Source organism: Capsicum annuum, chromosome 3, assembly GCF_002878395.1.
Source record: "Capsicum annuum cultivar UCD-10X-F1 chromosome 3, UCD10Xv1.1, whole genome shotgun sequence".
Taxonomy (NCBI): domain Eukaryota; kingdom Viridiplantae; phylum Streptophyta; class Magnoliopsida; order Solanales; family Solanaceae; genus Capsicum; species Capsicum annuum.
The window spans coordinates 1024344-1047329 of record NC_061113.1 but is presented as its reverse complement, the minus strand read 5'-3'; the positions used below and the strand labels follow the sequence as shown (position 1 = coordinate 1047329).

At 37.8% G+C, this 22986-nt stretch overlaps 2 protein-coding genes, 1 long non-coding RNA gene and 1 pseudogene across 5 annotated transcripts; 2 read left to right on the top strand and 2 right to left on the bottom strand.

Annotated features, from left to right (window-relative positions):
• Positions 1-363: 363 nt before the first annotated feature.
• On the top strand, positions 364-5780 carry LOC107865679 (annotated as a pseudogene).
• A 1134-nt stretch (positions 5781-6914) lies between these two features.
• Positions 6915-13424, top strand: LOC107864458. 2 transcript variants are annotated; one of them, XR_007053289.1, is made up of 3 exons: positions 6915-7070; positions 8310-9046; positions 13288-13424. It is a non-coding gene; the product is annotated as an uncharacterized LOC107864458 (long non-coding RNA). The 2 variants fall into 2 exon arrangements; XR_007053290.1 differs by lacking the exon at positions 13288-13424 and adding an exon at positions 12344-12759.
• On the bottom strand, positions 12729-22628 carry LOC107864455 (putative late blight resistance protein homolog R1A-3). Of its 2 annotated transcripts, none has more exons than XM_047408853.1 (4): positions 22168-22628; positions 13171-16873; positions 13033-13091; positions 12729-12925 (listed from the first exon to the last, which is right to left on the bottom strand). In XM_047408853.1, exons 2-3 carry the CDS (start codon positions 16846-16848, stop codon positions 13068-13070), a joined length of 3702 nt encoding a protein of 1233 aa, XP_047264809.1. In that variant the 5' UTR covers positions 16849-16873; positions 22168-22628; the 3' UTR covers positions 12729-12925; positions 13033-13067. The 2 variants fall into 2 exon arrangements, with proteins under 2 accessions (XP_047264809.1, XP_047264810.1); XM_047408854.1 differs by lacking the exon at positions 22168-22628 and adding an exon at positions 19183-19306.
• Positions 19438-20670, bottom strand: LOC124896929 (putative late blight resistance protein homolog R1B-17). Its single transcript, XM_047408855.1, has one exon. It carries the CDS (start codon positions 20668-20670, stop codon positions 19438-19440), a length of 1233 nt encoding a protein of 410 aa, XP_047264811.1.
• Positions 22629-22986: the final 358 nt, after the last annotated feature.

Below are 22986 nucleotides of genomic sequence, written 5' to 3'. Positions count from 1 at the left end.
GTGAATGTAACACCCCGTACTTTCGGGCTAGAATTTAGACCATCGTTCCTACGCGTATAGACCCGAACTAAATTATTCCTTGTTAACATATGTGTAGTGATCACTCCTATAGTGTGGAAAAACCTTTGGATACAAATTGAGGTCACATAAATCCCCTAACTCAAAGACGAGTTGAAAACAATTCTATCGATTAAGTTTTAGTGGACACTTCAAATTGGATCAACTTTCATCGACTATAACTCCTGCTATACAGAAAACTGGGTGGACTTCTATATATCAAATGAAAGGTATTTGAGTCTTCTTTCCAACGTAACTGATTTCGTCCAAATCCAGCATCAAAGTAAGAAGTTATGCCCCATTTACTTCAGCTTATCAGACTGTCAACTGAGGGACAGCTGCGACTTGGTTTGTTTCTTTAGGGGTATTTTAGTCGTTTCACTCAACCCCAATCCGTCCAAATACCTGATTTAAGCCTCTTACAAGAATTTTATACTTATAGTCCTCAAAATTGCTCTCAACCAAAACCCTAAGCTCCAACATTCAAGCTCAAGAATTCAAGCCTCTAAATTCAAGAATTCCAAGAAACTGATTAAGATTCGAATTTCATTTTTCTAACTATAAAATCTAAGGTACGTGGAGTTTTCCTAAACTACATGGGCTGGCTGAAAATACTTTGAAAATGGTTTAAAGTTTAGAAATCATGAATTTACAAAGGGGTTTGGAATTTACATTACAATTGTGCACTATGAATTGTTTAATGATATTATTGTTTTGGTCTTGAGGCCTTTTCCCCCAAATTGATTTGTACTTGTATACATGTATGTATGAAATTGAGTTTGGAGATTTAATTGAGAGCATGAAAATATAGAATCCCTCTCTTGCTATGATTTTCCATTGTTTTCATACGATATGGATTATTTCAAATGCACTTTTAAGAAGCATGACACAAATGTCTTGATTATTGTTTATAACTTAATTATGATTTGAATTGAAAAGAGAGGGTGATTCTTGCTAATATAAATGAAAAGTGGTGATTCAAAAAGATTGCATGATTTGTTATAAAATAATTGACCATCACATATTGGTAAGTGCTAAATATATATATATATATATATATATATATATGAAAAGAATTTCATTGGTTGTTGAAATTTATGACCATTACATATTTGTTGAAATGATTGAAAGGAATGATTTTTGCATAGTTTGATAAATGTATTGAAGAATGAATCTTCTTGAACTGTTTGAAATATGGTGGTCTGAACTTTATGTTTTGAAAGAGAAGTCTGTGATATGATATTTTTATGTCTCAGAAACATGACTTGCAAGTCTTGGTATGACGATACCAAATCAGATAAGGCCATGATAAAACTCAGAAAAGAATACAGATTTCATTTTAGATTTCAGATTTCGAATTCAGAAAGATGCATGTTTATAATAGGTTAAAACTGCGCACTAAGAGAGTTAGGTGGTTACCCGAAGAAGGCAAGAGTCATATGATTCATTGCCCGAAACCGTGTTTTGCCGATACGGGTATATTATTATACGCTGACCTAGTGCCCTGGGGCGTATCAGATTCAGATACTTCAACCCTTGCGGCAAACTTGGGTTGGGGGTTTGGCCGTCGAGTTAATGACGGATCCCATATTGCCATGGGAAACTTTCAGATATGTAGGGTGTACCACCTAGCTCAGAAGTAATACAAAGAATGAAATTGCATTAACCAGATTGTTTTAATATCTTTTGACATCGCCCATGTATTTTAAACTATTTCATGCATAATGTTTTTATGACTTGCTCTCACCTATGTTATATATGTATAAATTCATTATTTTGGATTGCTATGCGTACCAATATAATTGTATTGACCCCTCTCCCCTACCTTCCAGGTTCTAAGGCACAGTTTAGGGGTCCTGATAAGCAGTAAAATTCCCAGACAGAGGTGCAAAGTTCAGTTGGTGAGCCTTCTATATTTCAGAATGACTATTCACTTTCAGAAATTTATCATGAGATTGGTTTTGGTCTACTAGGGCCTTGACCCAGAATTCAGATAGTTGTTATTTGATCATGTAACAGAGATTTTCGCAGACGATTTCCAGATGTTGTTAGATGGCTTTGGGTTTCATTTTCCATTATTGAATGTATATCAAACTTCTGACCATGATTCCGTTTCGCTATACTTTCTGCATTTTCCTTAAATTGTGTATGAATGGTGTATATGATTTCAAGTTAGAAGGGCATATGGGCCTTCATGGTTCGGGATGCTCGTCTCGGCCAGGGCCCTGGTTCGGGTCGTGACAAACTTTGTATCAGAGAACGGTTCATGGTCCCAGGGTGTCTGCAAAATCGTGTCTAGTAGAGTGTTGCTTATGGGCGTGTTGTGTACCACACTTATAATAAGGAGGCTACTGGGCATTTAGGAGTTCTTTCTTATTCTTTTATACTCTAGTTCGTGCTATAGCGTTCTCCATAAGAAAGTTATCCAAATTCCTTTCTTGTTCTAATTTAATGGGTCAAGCCTCATTGTCGAGGCGATGCAAGTCTAAGTGTCTAGCCCCCACCACGATGTGGTTCTCTCGGATTGAGTTGTCCATAAAGTTATGAGATAGCACGAGGACTTGAGAGGAGTCCATTAGTGATTCAAGTTGTATTGATTTGAGTGTATGCCTTTATTCTGATGAAATCATGCTTTTCAGCCTGAGGTACAAAGTCTATTCAGTCCCCTTCCAAAATTCATACTGCAGATCTCATGCATAAGGGTAATGATGTGTAGCAGAATGTTGGAACTGTATTTCCACCCGAGTAGTAGTATTTGTTAAAGTGTCATGACCTATTGGTAGTAAGATTGGCCAAGGAGTTGGTGATAGTCATAAGGTTAGAAGTCAGAGTGAGGGTGACTTTTGTGTAAATAAATAGTTTCAGTTGTTTAACCATTGTTTGAGGGATGGTTCGCCATTTTATAGTGATAGACTAATGTGGTAGCAATAATTGATGATTTGGGAGGAATGGTCTTACGGGAAAAAAATCTGATGGGTGTGAGTCAAGGTTTATTCAAGAGATTGTGAAGGTGGTTACAGGAAACCTAAATCGTGTAGTGTTTAAGTGTTGCTCTCCACCCTGTTGGAATAGATTCTCGAGTTAAAGACATAAATCTGTGATTGCAGGATGGATCAACTAGTGTTGATATTATGGCTATATATGGTATGGGGGGATAGGTAAATCTACACTAGCCAAGACAACTTCTTTCAAATGTTCTAGGGAAGAAGGTTGAAAATATATACAATGTTGACGGAGTCATCTAGATTCAAGAGGCCATCCGGTGCAGAATAATCCTTCTTGTTCTCGATGATGTGGAAGATAGAGATCAGTTAAATGTTCTTGGGATGCGAGAATGGTTTTATCCAGGTAGTAAATTAATCATAACAACAAGAAATCAGCACCTGTTTGATGCTAGTGTGGTCTGCAGTTGTAAGATGTGCAAGGTCACGCCATTGAATGCTCTAGAATCAATTCGACTCTTCAGCTGACATTGCTACAAGAGAATGTGCTCACCGGAATATGGTTAAACTAATTTGGGGTCCTCCGGGAACTGGAAAGACGAAAATAGTTGTCTCTTTGCTTTACTTCTTGTTAAATACGAGATGCATAACTTTGACTTGAGGTCACACGAACATTGCTGTGTTGGGAATTACCAAGAGGCTGATGCAGAATGCACAAAGTCATCTGCAATACGACAAGTATGGTTTAGGAGATATTGTCTTGTTTGGTAACTGGGAGAAAATGAAGATCGATGATCATGAAGATCTGTTTGATGTATTTCTTATGAACCGTGTTGATGTTCTTGCAAGTTGCTTGTCTCCGAATAATGGGTGGAGAATCGGTATGCTATCCATGATATGTTTGCTCAAGGATCCCGAAGAGGAATATCGCAAGTACTCAGAAAAACGGAAGAAGAAGGACAATGACAGTGATGATAATGAGGATACGGATGATGAAGAAGCGGAAAAAAAAAAAGAGAAACGATACTAGTCAAGAATCTAGTACGGGCAATGATCTAGGACTCGACGAAAATAAGAAGAGTAAGTTATGAAAAAAAAAAAACTCAAGAGCAGCTGACAAAGTGAACAGGTCAAGAACGAAGGGGAGGCGAGCAGCAAAGAAGCCGTTGTGTGTACATTTGATGAGTTTGTCAACAAACGATTCAAATGGATCGCTACCAGTTAAAATTTTGCCTAACGAGCATGTACACGCATCTGCCTACTTCTGTCATTTCGCTCGAAATAGCTAAGGAAATGATCAGACTACTCGAGAGACTACAAACTATTTGTAAATTGTTTGCGACTGTTGAACCTTCTGAAGGATTAAGAGAATTTCTTCCAGGATTTGTTACTAGGAGTAAGACGAGACTTTCAAATATTCGTGCAAGTAAAACAGAATGCATAAAAGTGTTGAAACTTCTTAACGAGAGTATCTCGAGTCCGAATTTCATTGAGGACTACCAAATTCAGAGTCTTTTGTCTGAAAGGTGCATGCTTGACTTTCTGCACCACTTCTAGCTTGATAAAGTTGCACATGGAAGGAATGACACCGCTGTAGATGGTGGTGATTGATGAAGCTGCTCAGCTGAAAGAATGTTAATCCACTATTCCGTTACAACTCCCTGATCTCCGCCATGTTATACTCATCGGAGATGAGAAATAATTGCCTGCTATGGTTCAGAGAAAGATCTGCGAGAAGGCTGAGCTCGTGAGGAGCTTATTAGAGAGGCTAGTAATTCTAGGACACAAGAAGCCCCTTCTTAATGTTCAATATCGAATTGCACCTGAAAATAAGTTTGTTCCCTAATAGCAATTTCTATAACAAGAAAATTATGGATGGTCCCAATGTGAAAAGAGCAGCGTATGAGAAGAGGTTTGTTACGGGGGTATATGTTTGGCTCCTATTCGTTTATTAATGTAAGTAGCGGAAATGAGGTTCCAAGCTGGTTCAGTAATAAAAGTGAACAGAGGTTGTTGACATTGGATTCACTTCCTAATGTCAAGGTAACAGGACTGCTCAGTTGCATCCTCCATGAACGTTCCAGTCCTCGTATATTTCTTTTTTTTTTTTTTTGGTGACTGTAAATTTGGGAGTGTGCATACAATTGATATCAAGGTCCAAAACATTACAAAGGATCTTTGTTGGATTTATTCCCCATCGTTCATTGGCATTCCAGGAGAGAACAAGTTGACATTTTTATGCCACTAGAAGTTTGGCAAATATTTACAAACTGGTGATCAGATTAGTGTTTCATTTCCTTGTTGCAGAAAAACTTTAACGATGAAAGAGTTTGGAGTTACGCTTGCATATGAAAAACTAGAACCGGACTAGTCTTCAGCATCAATTAGTGAAGCAAGAGTACTTGCTACGCGACATATTCCAATTAGTTATGATTATCAATTAGAAGGAAGTGTCATGGAAGGCTTTATGCCTTCATATCAGCTGGTAGTTCATCATTACTGCCTTTCTCAGGGCGGGCAGAGATAGAGGAACTGTTTGAAAGATCTTGGTGAAAGAAATGGAACAATGCTGCAGCAGTGTGTACACATTGACGAGCTGAAACGATTTGTTATATTTGAAGGTGAAAAAAAAATTGATGTGATTCTCGAACTAAGGTTATAGGTGAAAGGAAAAAGAAGGAGATGAACTATTGTTGTGTGGAATAGCTAAGAAGGAGAAAGGTGGTGAAAATATTTGCGAAAGTGATCAAAAATTTTTGTTCTTAGTGGGGAGATCCATGTAGTGGGTGTAGTAATGATTAGGCTTGAATGTTGTGATTGTTGAAAATACAAACCAATGTGTTGTATGATTAGTACTCAACTTGAGTGTGTTTGACATTAGTGATAAGGTGAAGTAAATATTCTTAAGGGGATGTAGAATATGAAGTCCAATAACTTAAGCTAGCACTTCTTTTCTCCGAGTTAGGCTTCAACATAAGAGTATTATACAGTGGGATTCAAACTTGCGTGGTTAGATGGGTATTGGGAGAATTCTAAGTTGGAAATGATGAAGCATGTAAATTGTTGTTTGTGGTGTAGACGAGTAGTGTATCTAATGTTTAAGCTTTTTCGTTGTATCTTGTAAGATGGAAAATGCTTCAATTTTTATGTCCCACGAGAATCTCATCTCATGTCTTGTGCCAAAGTTAATCAGGCCGAGGATTCTTATAAAAATTCATGTCTTACAATGTTTTGATCATGTGCTATAAAACACATGCCAAGATCATGTCGACATCAAGTTTCGTGCTTACACGTTTTCCTAGGGGTTATCAAGCATCTCATTGACTGCCTTCACATATTTTATTGAGAGAAAATAGTCAATGTGATGTTGCGTTCTTTATTCTACACCATTAGAGCTTCAAAAGTCCCTACCCATCATTCAGGGACGAATGATCCCAAGGGGGATGATGTAACATCCCGTACTTTCGGGCTAGAATTTACACCATCGTTCCTATGCGTATAGACCCGAACTAAATTATTCCTTTTTAAAATATGTGTGGTGATCACTCCTATAGTGTGTAAAAACCTTTGGATACGAATTGAGGTCACATAAATCCCCTAACTCAAAAACGAGTTGAAAACAATTCTATCGATTAAGTTTTAGTGGACACTTCAAATTGGATCAACTTTCATCGACCATAAATCCTTATATACAGAAAAATGAGTGGACTTCTATATATCAAATGAAAGGTATTTGAGTCTTCTTTCCAACGCAACTGATTTCGTCCAAATCCAACATCGGAGTAAGAAGTTATGCCCTATTTACTTTAGCTTATCAGACTGTCAACTGAGGGACAGCTGCGACTTTGTTTGTTTCCTTAGGGGTATTTTAGTCGTTTCACTCAACCCCAATCCGTCCAAATACCTGATTTAAGCCTCTTACAAGCATTTTATACTTATAGTCCTCAAAATTGCTCTCAACCAAAACCCTAAACTCCAACATTCAAGTTCAAGAATTCAAGCCTCTAAATTCAAGAATTCCAAGAAACTGATTAAGATTCGAATTTCATTTTTCTAACTACAAAATCTAAGGTACGTGGGGTTTTCCTAAACTACATGGGTTGGCTGAAAATACTTTGAAAATGGTTTAAAGTTTAGAAATCATGAATTTACAAAGGGGTTTGGAATTTACATTACAATTTTGCACTATGAATTGTTTAATGATATTATTGTTTTGGTCTTGAGGCCTTTTCCCCCAAATTAATTTGTACTTGTATACATGTATGTATGAAATTGAGTTTGGAGATTTAATTGAGAGCATGAAAATATAGAATCCCTCTCTTGCTATGATTTCCCATTGTTTTCATACGATATGGATTATTTCAAATGCACTTTTGAGAAGCATGACACAAATGTCTTGATTATTGTTTATAACTTGATTATGATTTGAATTGAAAAGAGAGGGTGATTCTTGCTAATATAAATGAAAAGTGGTGATTCAAAAAGATTGCATGATTTTTTATAAAATACTTGACCATCACATGTTGGTAAGTGCTGAAAATATATATATGAAAAGAATTTCATTGGTTGTTGAAATTTATGACCATTACATATTTGTTGAAATGATTGAAAGGAATGATTTTTGCATAGTTTGATAAATGTATTGAAGAATGAATCTTCTTGAACTGTTTGAAATATGGTGGTCTGAACTTTATGTTTTGAAAGAGAAGACTGTGATATGATATTTTTATGGCTCAGAAACATGACTTGCAAGTCATGGTATGACGATACCAAATCAGATAAGGCCATGATAAAACTCAGAAAAGAATACAGATTTCATTTTAGATTTCAGATTTCGAATTCAAAAAGATGCATGTTTATAATGGGTTAAAACTGGGCACTAAGAGAGTTAGGTGGTTACCGAAGAAGGCAGAGTCATATGATTTATTGTCCGAAACTGTGTTTTGCCGATACGTGTATATTATTATACGCTGGCCTAGTGCCCTGGGGCGTATCAGATTCAGATACTTCAACCCTTGCGGCAAACTTGGGTTGGGGGCTTGGCCGTCGAGTTAATGACGGATCCCATATTTTCGTGGAAAACTTTCAGATATGTAGGGTGTACCACCTAGCTCAGAAGTAATACAAAGAATGAAATTGCATTGACAAGATTGTTTTAAGATCTTTTGACATCGCCCATGTATTTTAAACTATTTCATGCATAATGTTTTTATGACTTGCTCTCACCTATGTTATATATGTATAAATTCATTATTTTGGATTGCTCTGCGTACCAATACAATTGTATTGACCCCCTCCCCTACCTTTCAGGTTCTGAGGTACAGCCTAGGGATCCTGATAAGCAGTAAAATTCCCAGACAGAGGTGCAAAGTTCGGTTAGTGAGCCTTCTATATTTCAGAAGTCCTATTCACTGTCAGAAATTTATCATGAGATTGGTTTTAGTCTACTGGGGCCTTGTCCCAGAATTCAGATAGTTGTTATTTGATCATGTAATAGAGATTTTCGCATACGATTTCCAGATGTTGTTAGATGGCTTTGGGTTTCATTTTCCATTGTTGAATGTATATCAGACTTCTCAACATGATTCCGTTTGGTTATACTTTTCTGCATTTTCCTTAAATTATGTATGAATGGTGTATATGATTTCAAGTTAGAAGGGCGTACGGGCTTTCATGGTTCGGGATGCTCGTCACGGCCAGGGCCTTGGTTCGGGTCGTGACAATGAAGTTGGAATGTGTCGTAGTAAATTGGTCATAATTCGGAGGTACTAGATGCTTTACTCGAAAAAGAAATAAAGAAAGATTTCAATAGTGATCTGTAAAGTAAATGAAAGAAGAAAAGGACAATACATTGTAGCAGATAAGATAACGTGGGGCCGTAGTGAAAAAAGATTTCAATAGCTGCCAAACAAAAGAATTTGATAGCTGTAGGTTCAATATAAACCACAATCCATCCACAAATTACAATATTCAACAATAACCACAAATTAAGTCATAATTTCAAGTTAGGGTTTAAAGATTCAAATATTCTAAGTGTCCTTCTTGAGGTAATTTGTTAGAACTTTCTTTTATTTGCTTTCAGTATTGTGAATTATTTCCCGTGTTAAGGTACTTCTGGAACTTACATTTAATTTCCATAACCAAGAGTTAGTTTTCACATAAAGTTTATGATTTGGGAATTTGTATTGAAAATTGATTTCATGCTCCAATAAGTTTAACAACAAGTCCATTTATGAAAAAAATTGTGAAACCCCTTATGTATTATACCATGACTTGAAAAGTAAAAGTGAAAAGAAGTTATCGTATCTTGAAAAATAAAAGCAATTTATACCGAATTATAGAGCGAAAGCTCGTAGAGAATGATATGTTTCTTGATACGATATTTTAGAAGACTAGTATGATTTAAGAAAAATATTTTTAAGACTTATGATATGAGCGACTATCATGTTTTGAGAGGGATTATTTAGCTTTGACTTGGGTATGAGTTCGAGGTCACATGCTGTAACACCCCAACTTAGGATAAGGTGTTCCACATTGGCAAAACACAGGAGGGATGCTGAGTATATAAGTAAGCAAGCCTTACTTCCCAGTGACGAGTTTTAAAGTTGTGCAGGTCTGGGCCCAAAGCGGACAATATCACTAGTAGGTTGGGCCGTTACAGGGTCTCTCGGGCCTTCGTGGTTCGGGATGCTCATTGCGGCCAGGGCCTCGGTTCGAGACGTGACAAGAATGGTATCATAGTCGCTCTTGTGTCAGCCTTGTCAATGTAGGTCATAGTTCAAACTGAGTGTAGCCGAATCCCATTCGGTGAGGCAAACCTCGCGTCCATAAGAGGGTGTCCATTAGGGGGTGTATGTAACATCCCAACTTAGGATAAGGAAAATCCCATTCGGTGGGGCAAACCTCACGTCCATAAGGGGGTGTCCATTAAGGCGTGTATGTAACATCCCAATTTAGGATAAAGAGTCCCACATCGGCAAAACACAGGAGGGATGTTGGGTATATGAGTAAGCAAGAATTACTTCCTAGTGACGCGTTTTAAATCCGTGTGGGCCTGAGCCCAAAGCGGACAATATCACTAGCGGGTTGGGCCGTTACAGGGGTCTCTCGGGCCTTCGTGGTTCGGGATGCCCGTCGCAGCCAGGGCCTTGGCTCGAGTCGTGACATATGCCCTTTAACGCAAGGTGTTGAACGGCTCTTCTCAACGCGGGCAAGACATTGGACTTGTCATGACCCGAACCTGGGCCCTGGCCGTGACGAGTATTCTGAACCATAAAGGCCCGAAACACCCCTATCTGTCTGGTGATCATGCATATCATTTATATGATAAGAGAAATGCGGAAGATAAACAGTATTACGGAAACATGATCAAAATCACATAAAATCTACAATGGGAAATAGTGTCCCGCACATCATTTATATGATAAGAGAAACGCGGAAGATAAACAGTATTACGGAAACATGGTCAAAATCACATAAAATCAACAATGGGAAATAGTGTCCCACAATCTCTGTCAACATCTGGAAAACCGTCTGTGAAATGTCTATCTGAAAACTGGGACAAGGCCCCCAGTAGACTACTAGTACGCAGAGAAATCAAAACAAAACATAATACTTTTACCAAATATTTGTGAGAACCATTATAAAAGCAGTTTCATATTAAATCATTTAAAAACACATGGGCATAATGTAATAGTTTTCATCAACAATGTAATGCAACTGAGCTAGGTGAAATACCCTACATAATTTACACCAACTATCAAACCTCAGTTGCCGCCGAGATTAGAGTATAAGTGAGGGGAAGACACACAAGATCACACAGCATGGTGTCTCGACCCAATGGTAGTGCCCAAGATCACTTAGCCCGGGCTTCTACCCATAGTCCCAATTTGGGAATGACATAAAGTCAAGTACACAAGATCACTTAGCCTGGTACCAAATTCCCATGTCGGCAAACACGGTTTCCAGCGATGAGCCCTTACACTCAAACACCTTCTTCGGGCATCCACCTATCTCATGTAAAATCAATGCATTCAAACTTCATTTACTTCAATCACATATCATATTCTGTAGGGTATCGTCATACCTGACTTGCAAGCCATCAAATCATATCATTCTTTCATGTAACCATTATATTCATCATGTATCTCTCGTGGTAAGTCAAAATCATGCCCAAATCATAACAATGTTCAAAACATTTCATGTCATGCCTTTCAATATGATTTCAAACAGTTCACATCCTATGAAAATATAAAACAAAATCATATCAAGAGAGGGATTTCGTATAATTCATGCTCTCAAGTTCATATCTTTTCAAAATACATACATATACGTATATCATATATCAAATCACTTCGGGAATAGGCCTAAAAACCAAATCAATATCATAAAACATTTAAAACATAATCATATTCGTAATTTCAAAACCCCCATTTTGAAAACATGAATTTTAAAGCCCATGAGATTTTTGAGATAACCCCACGTACCTCTATATGCGAAGATGATAGGTGCTTCTTGAAGCCTACGTTCTGGGGATTCCAAATATGAAATTTGTTTCAAAAACTCACGGTTGAATCTTAAGTTGCTTGGATTTTTATTTGAAACTCTAGGGAGTGTTCTTGGGATAATTTGATGAATGTGATGATATGTTGGTGTTTGAGGGATTAAATCCCGTGTTTAAGTTGATAGAGTAGGGGAAAATGACCAAAACACCCTCAAACGCTCGGAGGCTAGAAGCTGAAAAATGGGTAACCCCCGGGACTGGCAGGGCGGCGCCCTGCTCTGAGAGGCTCCCTAACTAGGGCAGCACCTTGCTTAGAGAGGCTCTCTAAGCTGGGCGGCGCCCCCTTATCGCGGAGAGCTACTGTTTTGCCAACCCAAACACGACCTTAGGCTCGTCTAAAAATTCCGAAACTCCTCCGAGACGTACTACAACCTTGCCCCATCGCAACGCAACAAGAAAATCCAAAAACGGATGTCGGGAAGGTTGAAAAGTTGTATCCCGAAGATTGCCAGCTAAAATGACTCTAAGTCCTTGTTACACTTAGAATAAATTTCAAGTTTCTTACTCTTAATGCTTGTCATTGTAATACATGCACGGTTTTTACGGGGCGTTACAGGACTTCATGTTGCACACATGGTTTATGTCGATTAAGCGAAACTCCCTCAAATCTAAAAATACTTTGTATTTGCTCAACATACATATTAGTTATGATAGTTGCATTGAAGTGGTTTTTGTTATATCATTGTAATTGATTTCTTTGGGATTACGTTTAACAAAGTTTGTATTTAAGTTCTTACGTGCTTTCAATATTTTAAGTGACTCATTCATTACACTACTTCAGTCCCGACAGCTTTGCAAGAAGAGGGTTAGTAAATCTTTTGTTTCACACATCCTTCTCAATGTGAAAAAGCTTTTGAACTCCATATCGTTGATTGAATTCTGCGGCTGCTACATAGAAGATGTAACATGAAGGGATTATAGAAATTAAAGGGGTACAACCTAAGTTGCGCGGATTCTTCACTTTGATCCCGTACCCGTTTCGGATTCTCCAAAAATACACTACTTTTGGAAAATCCGACGCTCACTTGCTGACATTTTTGAAGAGTCCGAGCAACATAGGGTACGACAACCACCAAAACTATAGAAACAAAAATGAAAGAATGATTTGTCTGCTGGTTCTAAAATTATAAAGCTGAATACGAAAGGATGGAAGTTTATACACGTCAGCAAGAAATCACAGCGAAAGCTGATCTGATATATATAGGTCTTCAATCATCTATAGCATACAGAAAAAATAGTTGATCAATCAATACAAACTTATCAATCAGTTGTAGTGCTTCGGCAATCTGCACAATAGACTTCAGCCTGGCTACAACAATTAGCTTAGAAAGAACTCCGTCCATCCTGACCGTGTTGCTGTAGTCTATGTAATTGCCAAATTCAAACACATTCTAGTTAGTTTGGGAACAACATGGAGAAATTACGAGAAAGCAAGAAGATAATAGAAAAAAACAAAACTAAAAAGGATACCGTGTCTTTGTTACAAGCATGTGCTTGACTCACAGCTACTTTAGATTTTCCCACATATCCTGTATTGAAGATATTGTTTGCACATTAGAGGCAAGTAGATAATTCAAAAATAGAACATAGGTGTTTGTTTCTACTTACTCTGATAGTGATGTCGATGCGGTCACATCCTTCAATATCAACGACTTCTTCCTTAATTTTCACAGCTGAAGCCTCCAAAGATTTATTCATGCAGTTAATCAATTTTATCTGTTTCAGCGTTGGAATATCTGCAAAGCTAGTGGGGATCTCCTCGAGCTTGTAACACTCTTTAAAAACAAGTGTTTCGAGCTGGGGAAAAGATTCCTCCAAGGCATCCCACCTTGAGATACTTAAACTCATCAGTTTTAAGAACTTAAGCTTATGGAATGTGATATCGCTAAGGCACCACTCTTTGGATTGAGCAAAATTCGAACTCGTTAACTGAAGACACTCCAGACATGGTAGTTCCCTGATGACGGAAATGGTGCTTTCTATTTGAGTGCTTACTAGTACCAACTTCTTTAAATTCGAAGGCAAGTGTAACTCAGATACAATTTGGGGCCACTGAAAGGAAAGGCGAAATGTTTGAAGCTTGGTAAGACTCTCCAATTTGAGAGAAAACTCTGCAGAATCTTCATTGTCCCAAAAAAATATGTCGAGTTCTTGAAGATTAGGAAACCTCCGTAATAACACAGCCAGACTATCAGCGTGATCAATTCGAAAAGATAGTTTCCTTAATACCCTCAAGTTTTCCAATTTAGAGGACTCTTCAAAGTTCCTGAGCTTATCGTTTTCCAAATCAAAAACAGCATCACTAATATCAACATGCCTTAATTTTTCAAACTTCAAGAAAATTGCTGGTAACACCGAACGACTGATGACATACTTTACAATTAGAGTTTCAAGATGGGGCAGATAAGGTTCTGCATGAAAATTAATTTGATCTGCGCTAATGGCAAGGTACTTCAGGTGAATTAGTGGCTTCAGTCTAACTAACGAAAAATAATTCATATCAAGGGAACTCAAATCCAAGACCTTAAGAAGTCTCAAGAGATTCCATTCAGAGATTATTCCTCCATTGTTCGTAATCAGTGACCTCAAGGGTTGGTGAAAAGGATTTCGTGGTTTGGAGTTTGGAGATGCAAACTGGAAAATATCATAAGTGAAGTTGAAGCTCACTCGACTTTCGTTCCATTCCGAAGGTTGAAAGTGACTAGAATTCCCCATCACTGGTTGCATAAACTTTTCTTCTTTACTCTTCTCCAAGCAAAAGTGAAGCACTACGTCATGAACCTGACAGTCTTTAACTTTACCATTATATCTTGTCCTTGAAACCATTACCACATTACCTCTAATGAGATCCATCAAGTATTCTTCAGCTGCCTCTTCCAACCTCCCAGACTCAATGTTCTGCACGAAGCCTTCCGCTATCCATAAACTTATCAGTTTAGACGCTGGAATTCTGGCATCTTCCGGAAACATCCCCATATAAAGAAGGCAAGGTCTTAAATAATCAGGTAAGTTATCATAACTTAACTTCATAGTTGATAGACCATAACCTTCAGAATCACCGAGACAGGACAATAGAGACTTTTTAACCTCATGCCACCAAGAGGCTTCCATTTTCTTCTTTTTTATAATTCCAGCTACCAAAACTATCACTAGAGGTAGGCCTTTGCATCTTTTTGCCACTGCTTGACTCACATCTTGTAGGTCAGGCGGGCAATCGTCCTTTTGAAACACTTTTTTGTGCAACAATCTGCAACTCTCTTCTGGTGTGAGGAATGGAAGAAAATAAAGATCAGTATAGCGCTTGACATGTTCACCCACTTTCTCAAGTCGAGTTGTTACTACAATTCTGCTTCTGTTTCCACTATCAGGGAAACAAAGTCTCAAGTCATCCCATGCGATACCATCCCACATATCATCCAATACAATGAGATATCTCTTTCCCATTAGGCTTCTCCTCAACTCGTCAGCAAGGATGTCATCCTTATCACCCTTGTCCTTTGAGCCGGTAACTTGACTAAAAATCTCTTGCAATAGCTCTCTCCGGTTATATGTTTGGGAAATGATACACCATGCTCGAACATCAAAATTAGAAACAATGATTTCACTACTATACACCTTCCTAGCGCAAGTTGTTTTCCCTAGTCCCCCCATGCCTACAATTGTGACGACATCTACCTCATTTGCTCCTTGAATTAGATGCTGAATTATTCTTTTCATGTCATTATGGAAACCCACAATTTCCTCATCATATATAAGATCGCTATGTTGAATTGGCTGACGCTTGGATGGCTCAACCATAGAGCATGGCTTAAGAGCAAGGTTATCTGACCACTTGCCTTTCACCTCCACACTAATAATCTTGATCTCATTTAAGATTGTTGGAAGCGAGCAAAAAACATGCAAAAGAGCATTATATCGAGAAAGAATACAGTCAATGGCTACCTCAGCTTCATATGCCAAATTGATAGTACGCCTCTTAAGATCTTTGAGAATTTCATCTTCATGGTGCACCTTCACAACATCTTTGAAAATGGATGTCAAATATAAGAGCTCTGTCTCTAATATAACTATATGAGGCTTCATCATGAAATCTAAACCTGATTCAGATCTCGACATCTCATTCAATTTCCTCAATAGAGAATCCAGAAAGCTCAATCCACCAGCTGTGGGAAACTGAGATGGAATGAATGTTAAGGATTTGTAGTACTCCTCCAATTGTGCCTTTAGATTTTCTGCTTTCTCAGATATCTGTATCGACCAAAGATTTATCTCGCTAGCATCATCTTTGATTATAGTGCTTGGACTAAGCCTTTGGATTGCACATAGAATATCACCCACAAGAGATCCTGCCTTTTCCAAGACCTCATTCATCATCATACCATGAATAACATGATCTGACTCATCACCAAGAAAAAGCAGCAAAAACTCGATCGCCACATCGATGTTTTGAGCAGACACATCAGAATGGAAGCCCTTAAGCTTTTGTTTTCTGAGATACATGAGCAAATTGTAGAGATGATGTGAAAATCCTGGTGGTAATACCATGCACTCGAATATTTTTGATTGAGGAAGCTTTGAAGTCTTCAGTTCACTAAGAAAAATGTTCTTCATTTCCAGCTCCACTAGCACAACCAGGCATAGTAGAAAAGGAGGCTTACTCTCGATATTATCATCTACATCCTCAGGAAGCCGAAGAGCTAAACAGAACTGTCCCACTTTGTCAGCCATGAATTGAATTCGGGTCCGCAAACCTTTTAATTTCTCATGGTCAACACAACCATTCATCTCTGTGTCATAAAAGTATCTCATAAACTTCATTTTCTGGTGAATGAATTTCAGTTGCTTCCAAAATCCAACTTTTCCTTTCCTGAAAAGAGGGTCAGATTTGTCAAGATACCTCGGTGAATCATTGAGACTCATGTTGAGGAACTCCAAATATTCTGACAGATCTGAATCATTGAGCTCATAATTGAACCTTGAACTGGTATTATCCTCAACGAATTCCATCAAATGTGACACTAGCCTTTCAAGATTAAGGTTAGCTTTGCATTCAACGGGCATTCCATCAAAAACTGTGTGAAGCATTTCGACAACCAATTTGGCCTTCTTTGTGATTCCGACTAAAGAATCAGGTAAAAGAACATGATTGTACTTGGTAAATGTTCTCAAAAATCTTAGCTCCATTTCAAGTGTCTCAATTTGATTAATCTTGTCGCTATTCAGATCGCCTCCACTCTTGATGCTTCTTAGATGATCTAACATATCCTCTATATCTTTTTGGGCCATCTTCTGTTGATAAAGTAGAAAATTCCTGCAAGTTCACCAATTTTGGAATATTAGTTTCATTAATTATGAGCAACATTTTTCTTTTTTGTCTTTCAGTATTGTTGAATATATAAAGAATGTAGCAGAACAAAGTAGAAACAGCGTAGACTAAATTCCAGTTTTCTGTTATAACTGTCTTAGCTGTTAGTTATATGGACTGTTTACGGCTACTTAGTTAGTTGGTTAGACTATAAACAAGTTTATATATAGAAGAAAAGTGTACATTGAATCATAATAATGAATACAAGTCTATTCTTCTATCTCTAATGATCCTTCTCTCTTAGCTCCTTCTTTTCTCTTCTTCATATGCAAGAAGCTTACTGCTATCTTGCTTAATTACATGGTATCAGAGAGTAGAACATTTAATTAGCATAAAGAGATTGCTACATTGTCTCAAGGAACTGCTTCAGTTTCTGTTTACTACTCAAAAACATTTGTGGGAAGAATTTGAGGCTATTGTGCCTGCACTTGGGTGTGAAAGTGAAAAGTCAAAGGAGTATGTATTACATCTGCAAAAACTGAAACTATTTCATTTTCTTATGTGTCTGAATGAGTCCTATACACAAGCAAGAAGTCAAATCTTGCTTATGACCCCTCTACCAAATGTCAACCAAGCTTATGCAATGATAATTAGTGATGAAAGTCACAAATCTGTTGCAACTCAGGCAAGGATTTTGGGAATGAATACTGCAGTTACTAGTAAGAGTCTTGAGATAGCCACGTATTCAAGAAATGGATTAGGTGGAAGTCAAAATCAGAAGTTCAAGAAAAATTTTACCCTGTAGTGTGATTTGTGCAAACTCAAGGGGCATACTAAAGAAAACTTCTGGAAGTTAATTGGCTATCCTTGGGATTATAAGGCTAAGAAGAAGTTCAAGCATGAAGGAACTAACACAGCATATAATGTGTCTTTGGTTTCTCATGAATATCTAGTGGATCAAGGTGGTTGTGATCAGTATGCAGGTCAATGCTCTCATTCTAAGTCTCTACAGAAATGTTGCAATAAAAATGCAGGAACTACTGGTTTCTGATAATCAGCTGGCTCTATTAAGTCGGATGGGGAATGCAGCCTTTACCTAGCTGTCTCTATAATGGTACTGAGTTTGTCAGTTCATTATGTCAAAGGTTGTTCCAAGATAATGGTATAATTCATCAAACTACATGTGCATATTCTCCTCAGCAAAATGGTGTTGCTGAGAGAAAACAGACACGTCCTAGAGGTGATGAGCTATCAGGTTTCAAGCTAAAGTTCCAATAAGATTCTGGGGTTATTGTGTCCTAACTGCAGTATATAGCATCAATAGATTTCCTAGTTCAGTCATTCATTTTTTAACTCCTTATGAGAAGCTATATGGTAAACAGCCAAACTGTGATCATCTAAGACTATGTGTCTTTGCTATGACAAAATGTTGAATGAACATGATAAGATCATGTCTAGAGAAAGGGCATGTGTCATGATGGGGTACTCTAGCACTCAGAAGGGATATGTGGTGTATGATATGTCTTCTAACATCTTCTCAATGTGTAGAGATGTGTCCTTTAAGGAAGATATATTTCCCTTTAACAAGCTCAGGCAACCTCAGTCACTTTATCATTTATTTCCTTTAGAAAATCAATATCCAGTAGTAAGTGATGTTGTGACAACTCTGCAGATTATAGTAACTATGTCACCTCAAGGGGTTCCTAATTCAGTTGATCAACATGAGCAACAATTGCAAGGTGTTCTTACTCCTACACAGTCCATACGTCCATAACTAACTTATATCAAAGAATATCAACTAGGAGTCAAGGGGTTAATCAACAAGAGCAACAACTGCAGGTTGTTCCTACCCCTGCACAAATAGTAACTCAACCTTCTGCATATCAAGATCAAGGAAGATCAACTAGAGGTAGAAAGCCACCAGTATGGATGAATAACTTTATTTCCAAAAACACAAAGAAAGTACCTCATGCTCTTGCTAATCATGTGGCATATTATAAACTCTCCCCATCCTATAAGAGCTATGTGCTAAAAACTTCATGTTTTACTGAACCTACAAGCTACTCAGAGGCCTGTAAAGATCCTAAATGGGTGGAAGCAATGAAAAATAAAGTATAAGCCTTGAATTCCAATCATACTTGGGAGATTGTTGCTCTACCTAAAGGAAAGAAAGCTATTGGTTGCAGGTGGATATATAAAGTGAAGTATAAGGCCTCAAGTGAGGTTGAAAGGTTTAAAGCTAGACTTGCAGCAAAGGAGTTTAAAACGCATTTACTATCAAGGTTTAAAGTGTAGTGCTTGACATGTTCACCTACTTTCTCAAGTCGAGCGGTTACTAAAATTCTGCTTCGATTTCCAACATCAGGGAAACAAAGGCTTAAGTCATCCCATGCTTTACTATCCCAGATATCTTCCAAGACGATGAGATATCTCTTCCCCATTAGGATCTTCCTCACCTCGTCAGCAAGGATGTCATCCTTATCTCCCTTGTCCTTGGAACCGGTTATTTGACTGAAAATCTCTTGTAATAGCTCTCTCCAATTATATGATTGGGAAATGGTGCACCATGCTCAAACGTCAAAGTGAGAAACAATGATGTCATCGTTGTACAACTTTTTAGAACAAGTTGTTTTACCTTGTCCCCCCATCCCAACAATTGGGATGACATCTAGGTCATCTGTTCCTCGAATTAGGTACTGAATTATTATTTCTGTGTCATCCTCAAAACCAACTATCTCCTCATCACTCATAAGATTGCTTTGTTGAGTTGGGAGATGTTTAGATGGCTCAACCACAAAGTAGGGTTTACGAGCAAGGTTCTCCGACCGCATCTTGGTCACCTCAGCACGAATATGCTTGATCTCGTTTATGATTGCAGGAAGTGAGCAAAAAGAATACCAAAGAGCATTATATTGAACAAAAATAAAGTCAATAGCAACTTCAGCTTCATATGCCAAATTGATAGTACGCTCCAGAAGATCTTTAAGAATGTCATGGTCATACTGCACCTTTGCGACATCTCCGAAAATAGATATTAGAGATGAGAGCTCTCTCTCTGATATAACTATATGAGGCTTCATCATGAAATCTAAACGTGTTTCAGATTTCGACATCTCATTCAATTTCCTTAAAAGAGAATCCACAAAGCTCAAGCCACCAGCTGTGGGAAACTGAGATGGACTGTATACAAAGGATTGATAGTACCTCTCCTCCACTTGTGCCTTTAGATCTTCAATTTTCTCCATTATCTTTATCGTGCTAAGTTCAATCTTGCTAGCCTCATCTGCAAGTAGATGCATTTGAATTACATAAAGTATGTCGCCCACAAGAACTCCAATCTTTGCTAAGAGTTCATTCAACCTCTTGCCATCAATAACATGATTCGGCACATCACCGAGAAAAAACAACAAGAACTCTATTGCCACATGAAATTTTCGAGTAGAGACATTAGTAGGAAAGTTGTCAAGATCTTTATTTCTAAGTTCTACGAGCAGACTATGGAGATGATGTGAAAATCCTTTTGGTAGTTTCTTGTCGTTGAAAGTCCTTGATTGAGTAAACTTTGAGGCCTTAAGTTCACATAGAAAAATCTTCTTCATTTCCAGCTCCACTAGCACAACCAAGCATAGTAGATGAGGAGGCTTACTCTTGATATTAACTCTATCCTCCTTACGCCAAATGACAAGACAAAACTGTCCGACATTGTCAGCCAGAAATTTAATTCGGGTCTCCAGACCTTCCAACTTCTCATGGTCGACATAACCATTTATCTCAGCACCATATAAGTATCTTTGAAACCTCATTTATTTTGAATGATTGTGACTTGCCTGAAGCATCTATCATTCTTCCGCATGAAATTGATTCTTTTTGTGATAAAGGGGCCAAACCAAACCAAGTACCTCAGTGCATAGTATAGATTCTGGTTAAGGTAATCAATATATTCCAACAGATAGGAACCATTCAGCTCAAATTTGTATATTAAACTGGTCTTTTCTTCATTGAATTTCTGCAACGCTGATACTAGCCTACAATTAAGAAGAGTTTCATGTTCACCAAAAAACGAGTGAATCATTTCAACAATCAATTTGGCCTTCTTTGAGATTTCGACTATGGTGTCACCGGAAACAACATGATGATACTTGATAAAGGTTCTAAAGAATCTTAGCTCCCTTTCAAGTGTCTCCATTTGACCAATCATGACGACATTCAGATCACCTCTGCTCTTAATCCTTCTCATCTAACATATCCTCGATGTCTTTATGCGCCATCTTCTGTAGATCAATTAAAAAATAGGAAGTCTCTGCAAGTTCACCAAAGTCTTTCATATAAACCTCACTGAGAACAAAATTTGTATTACTGTCTTTCAATACGACTAGCAGAAGCTATAACGTTTGTGAAAGATTATACACATGCTTTACATTTTAATTATGAAAAATTTCACAAACTTCCCTTGAAGTTTTCACTTATTGCCATATCTCTGTTGCGATATTCAAATATTACGCGAACTTCCTTCCTTTCATAGATTCGTAACCAATAAATGGGTTGCCCCTTAACAAACTAACTTATGTTTGTTACCTTCTCAAAAAAAAACTAACTTCTGTTTTTTAGAATACTTACGATTCAATGCATATATTTAACTCAACCTCAAACGGCTTTCCAACTTACGCATGTATATGGGGCCTGACATCAACGAAGAATTAGGATGAGCCTGACTTTGACATACCAGAATAAGAAAATGGACCTTAGGTCGTCTAAGCTAATCCTAAAAGCTAGTACAAAAGGTAAGGATTCGCCTAAAGACCATATAAAGAGATCATCTCTCCCCAAAGAATCGATGTGGGAACTCAACATAAGGAAGAACTTCGCTCCCAAATTCACATGCTCCAGCAAGATACATATTACTCCCTCAATGGAGTTTAAAAAAATTTTGAATTTTTGTGGTCATAAACTAAAGACATGTAAAATATATCAAAATATCCTTTAATCTTGTGGTCTTAAACATGTCACGTGGAAAGTTGAAATTAAACTGTTGCCAAAAAGGAAAAGAGGCTTTTTTAACTCCTCTTTAGGAGCTCCCACCCATTTTATCCATTGGTGGCTCAAACTCACAACCTCAAGATTGGAGGTGGAGGGTGCTTACCATCCGAGCAACCCCCTTGTCACTAAAATAAAAACTCAAACGGGCTAAAAGGAAAGTAAGATAAATAAATTGAAACAGATAGAACATATATTCAGCATATTCAGCGGACAAAAGTTTCTTGGAAGTATGAAAATATATTATATGAACCAACAAAACTCACCTCAATCTTAACTGATCGAATCTATGGTTGTAAATCGATTGGTCGTAGGATCGAATCCTATCTGGTAGGTGTTGTGTAGTACAGAGAGATGGGTGAGGAGATCAAACAATAAACAGAATTGTCAATGGCACAAAGAGACTGTAATGTGTATTGTATCAGCTCTGACTTATTTGATCATTAATCTATTAATTTAAGTTGGTAAACAATAATTACTGGTTTATTTTATTAATGATACTGCTTCATTCCTATGCTTACATATATATGTTTTATATGGAAACCCTTAGGGAAACCCACAACCTCTGTCACATCGTCTGCTCTTCAGTGAGCATTCTGTGGTAACCTGCTCACTGCGCAATAGCTCGCAAGTCACACGAGAGATGTAAAGCACATTAGGCAAGCCTCATGCGACGAGCTCATGACTGAGCGGCAAATGGAGAGTGGATTCGATCCCAGATCTCTCGCACGGGAAACACACCTCCCAACCATTCAATCATGCCCTTGCTGGCGATATTATAATATATTATTGAGTAAAGCATCTAGTACGCCCCTGAACTATGACCAAATTTGCTACGACACACTCCAACTTCACGGGTTTCTATTACCCCTGAGCTCAATTTTAGTGTATTTTTGTCACCCTTTTGTGCTGACGTGGCACCTTTAGTCAACTTTTTTTGCTGATGTGGCACCTTTGGCGTGGGCCATATTTTATGTAATAAAGTTGTCATGTCAGCACATAAGGATGACGAAAATACGTGAAAATTGAGTTAAGGGGTAATAGGACCGCTGTGAAAGTGGAGTGCGTCATAGCAATTTTGCTCA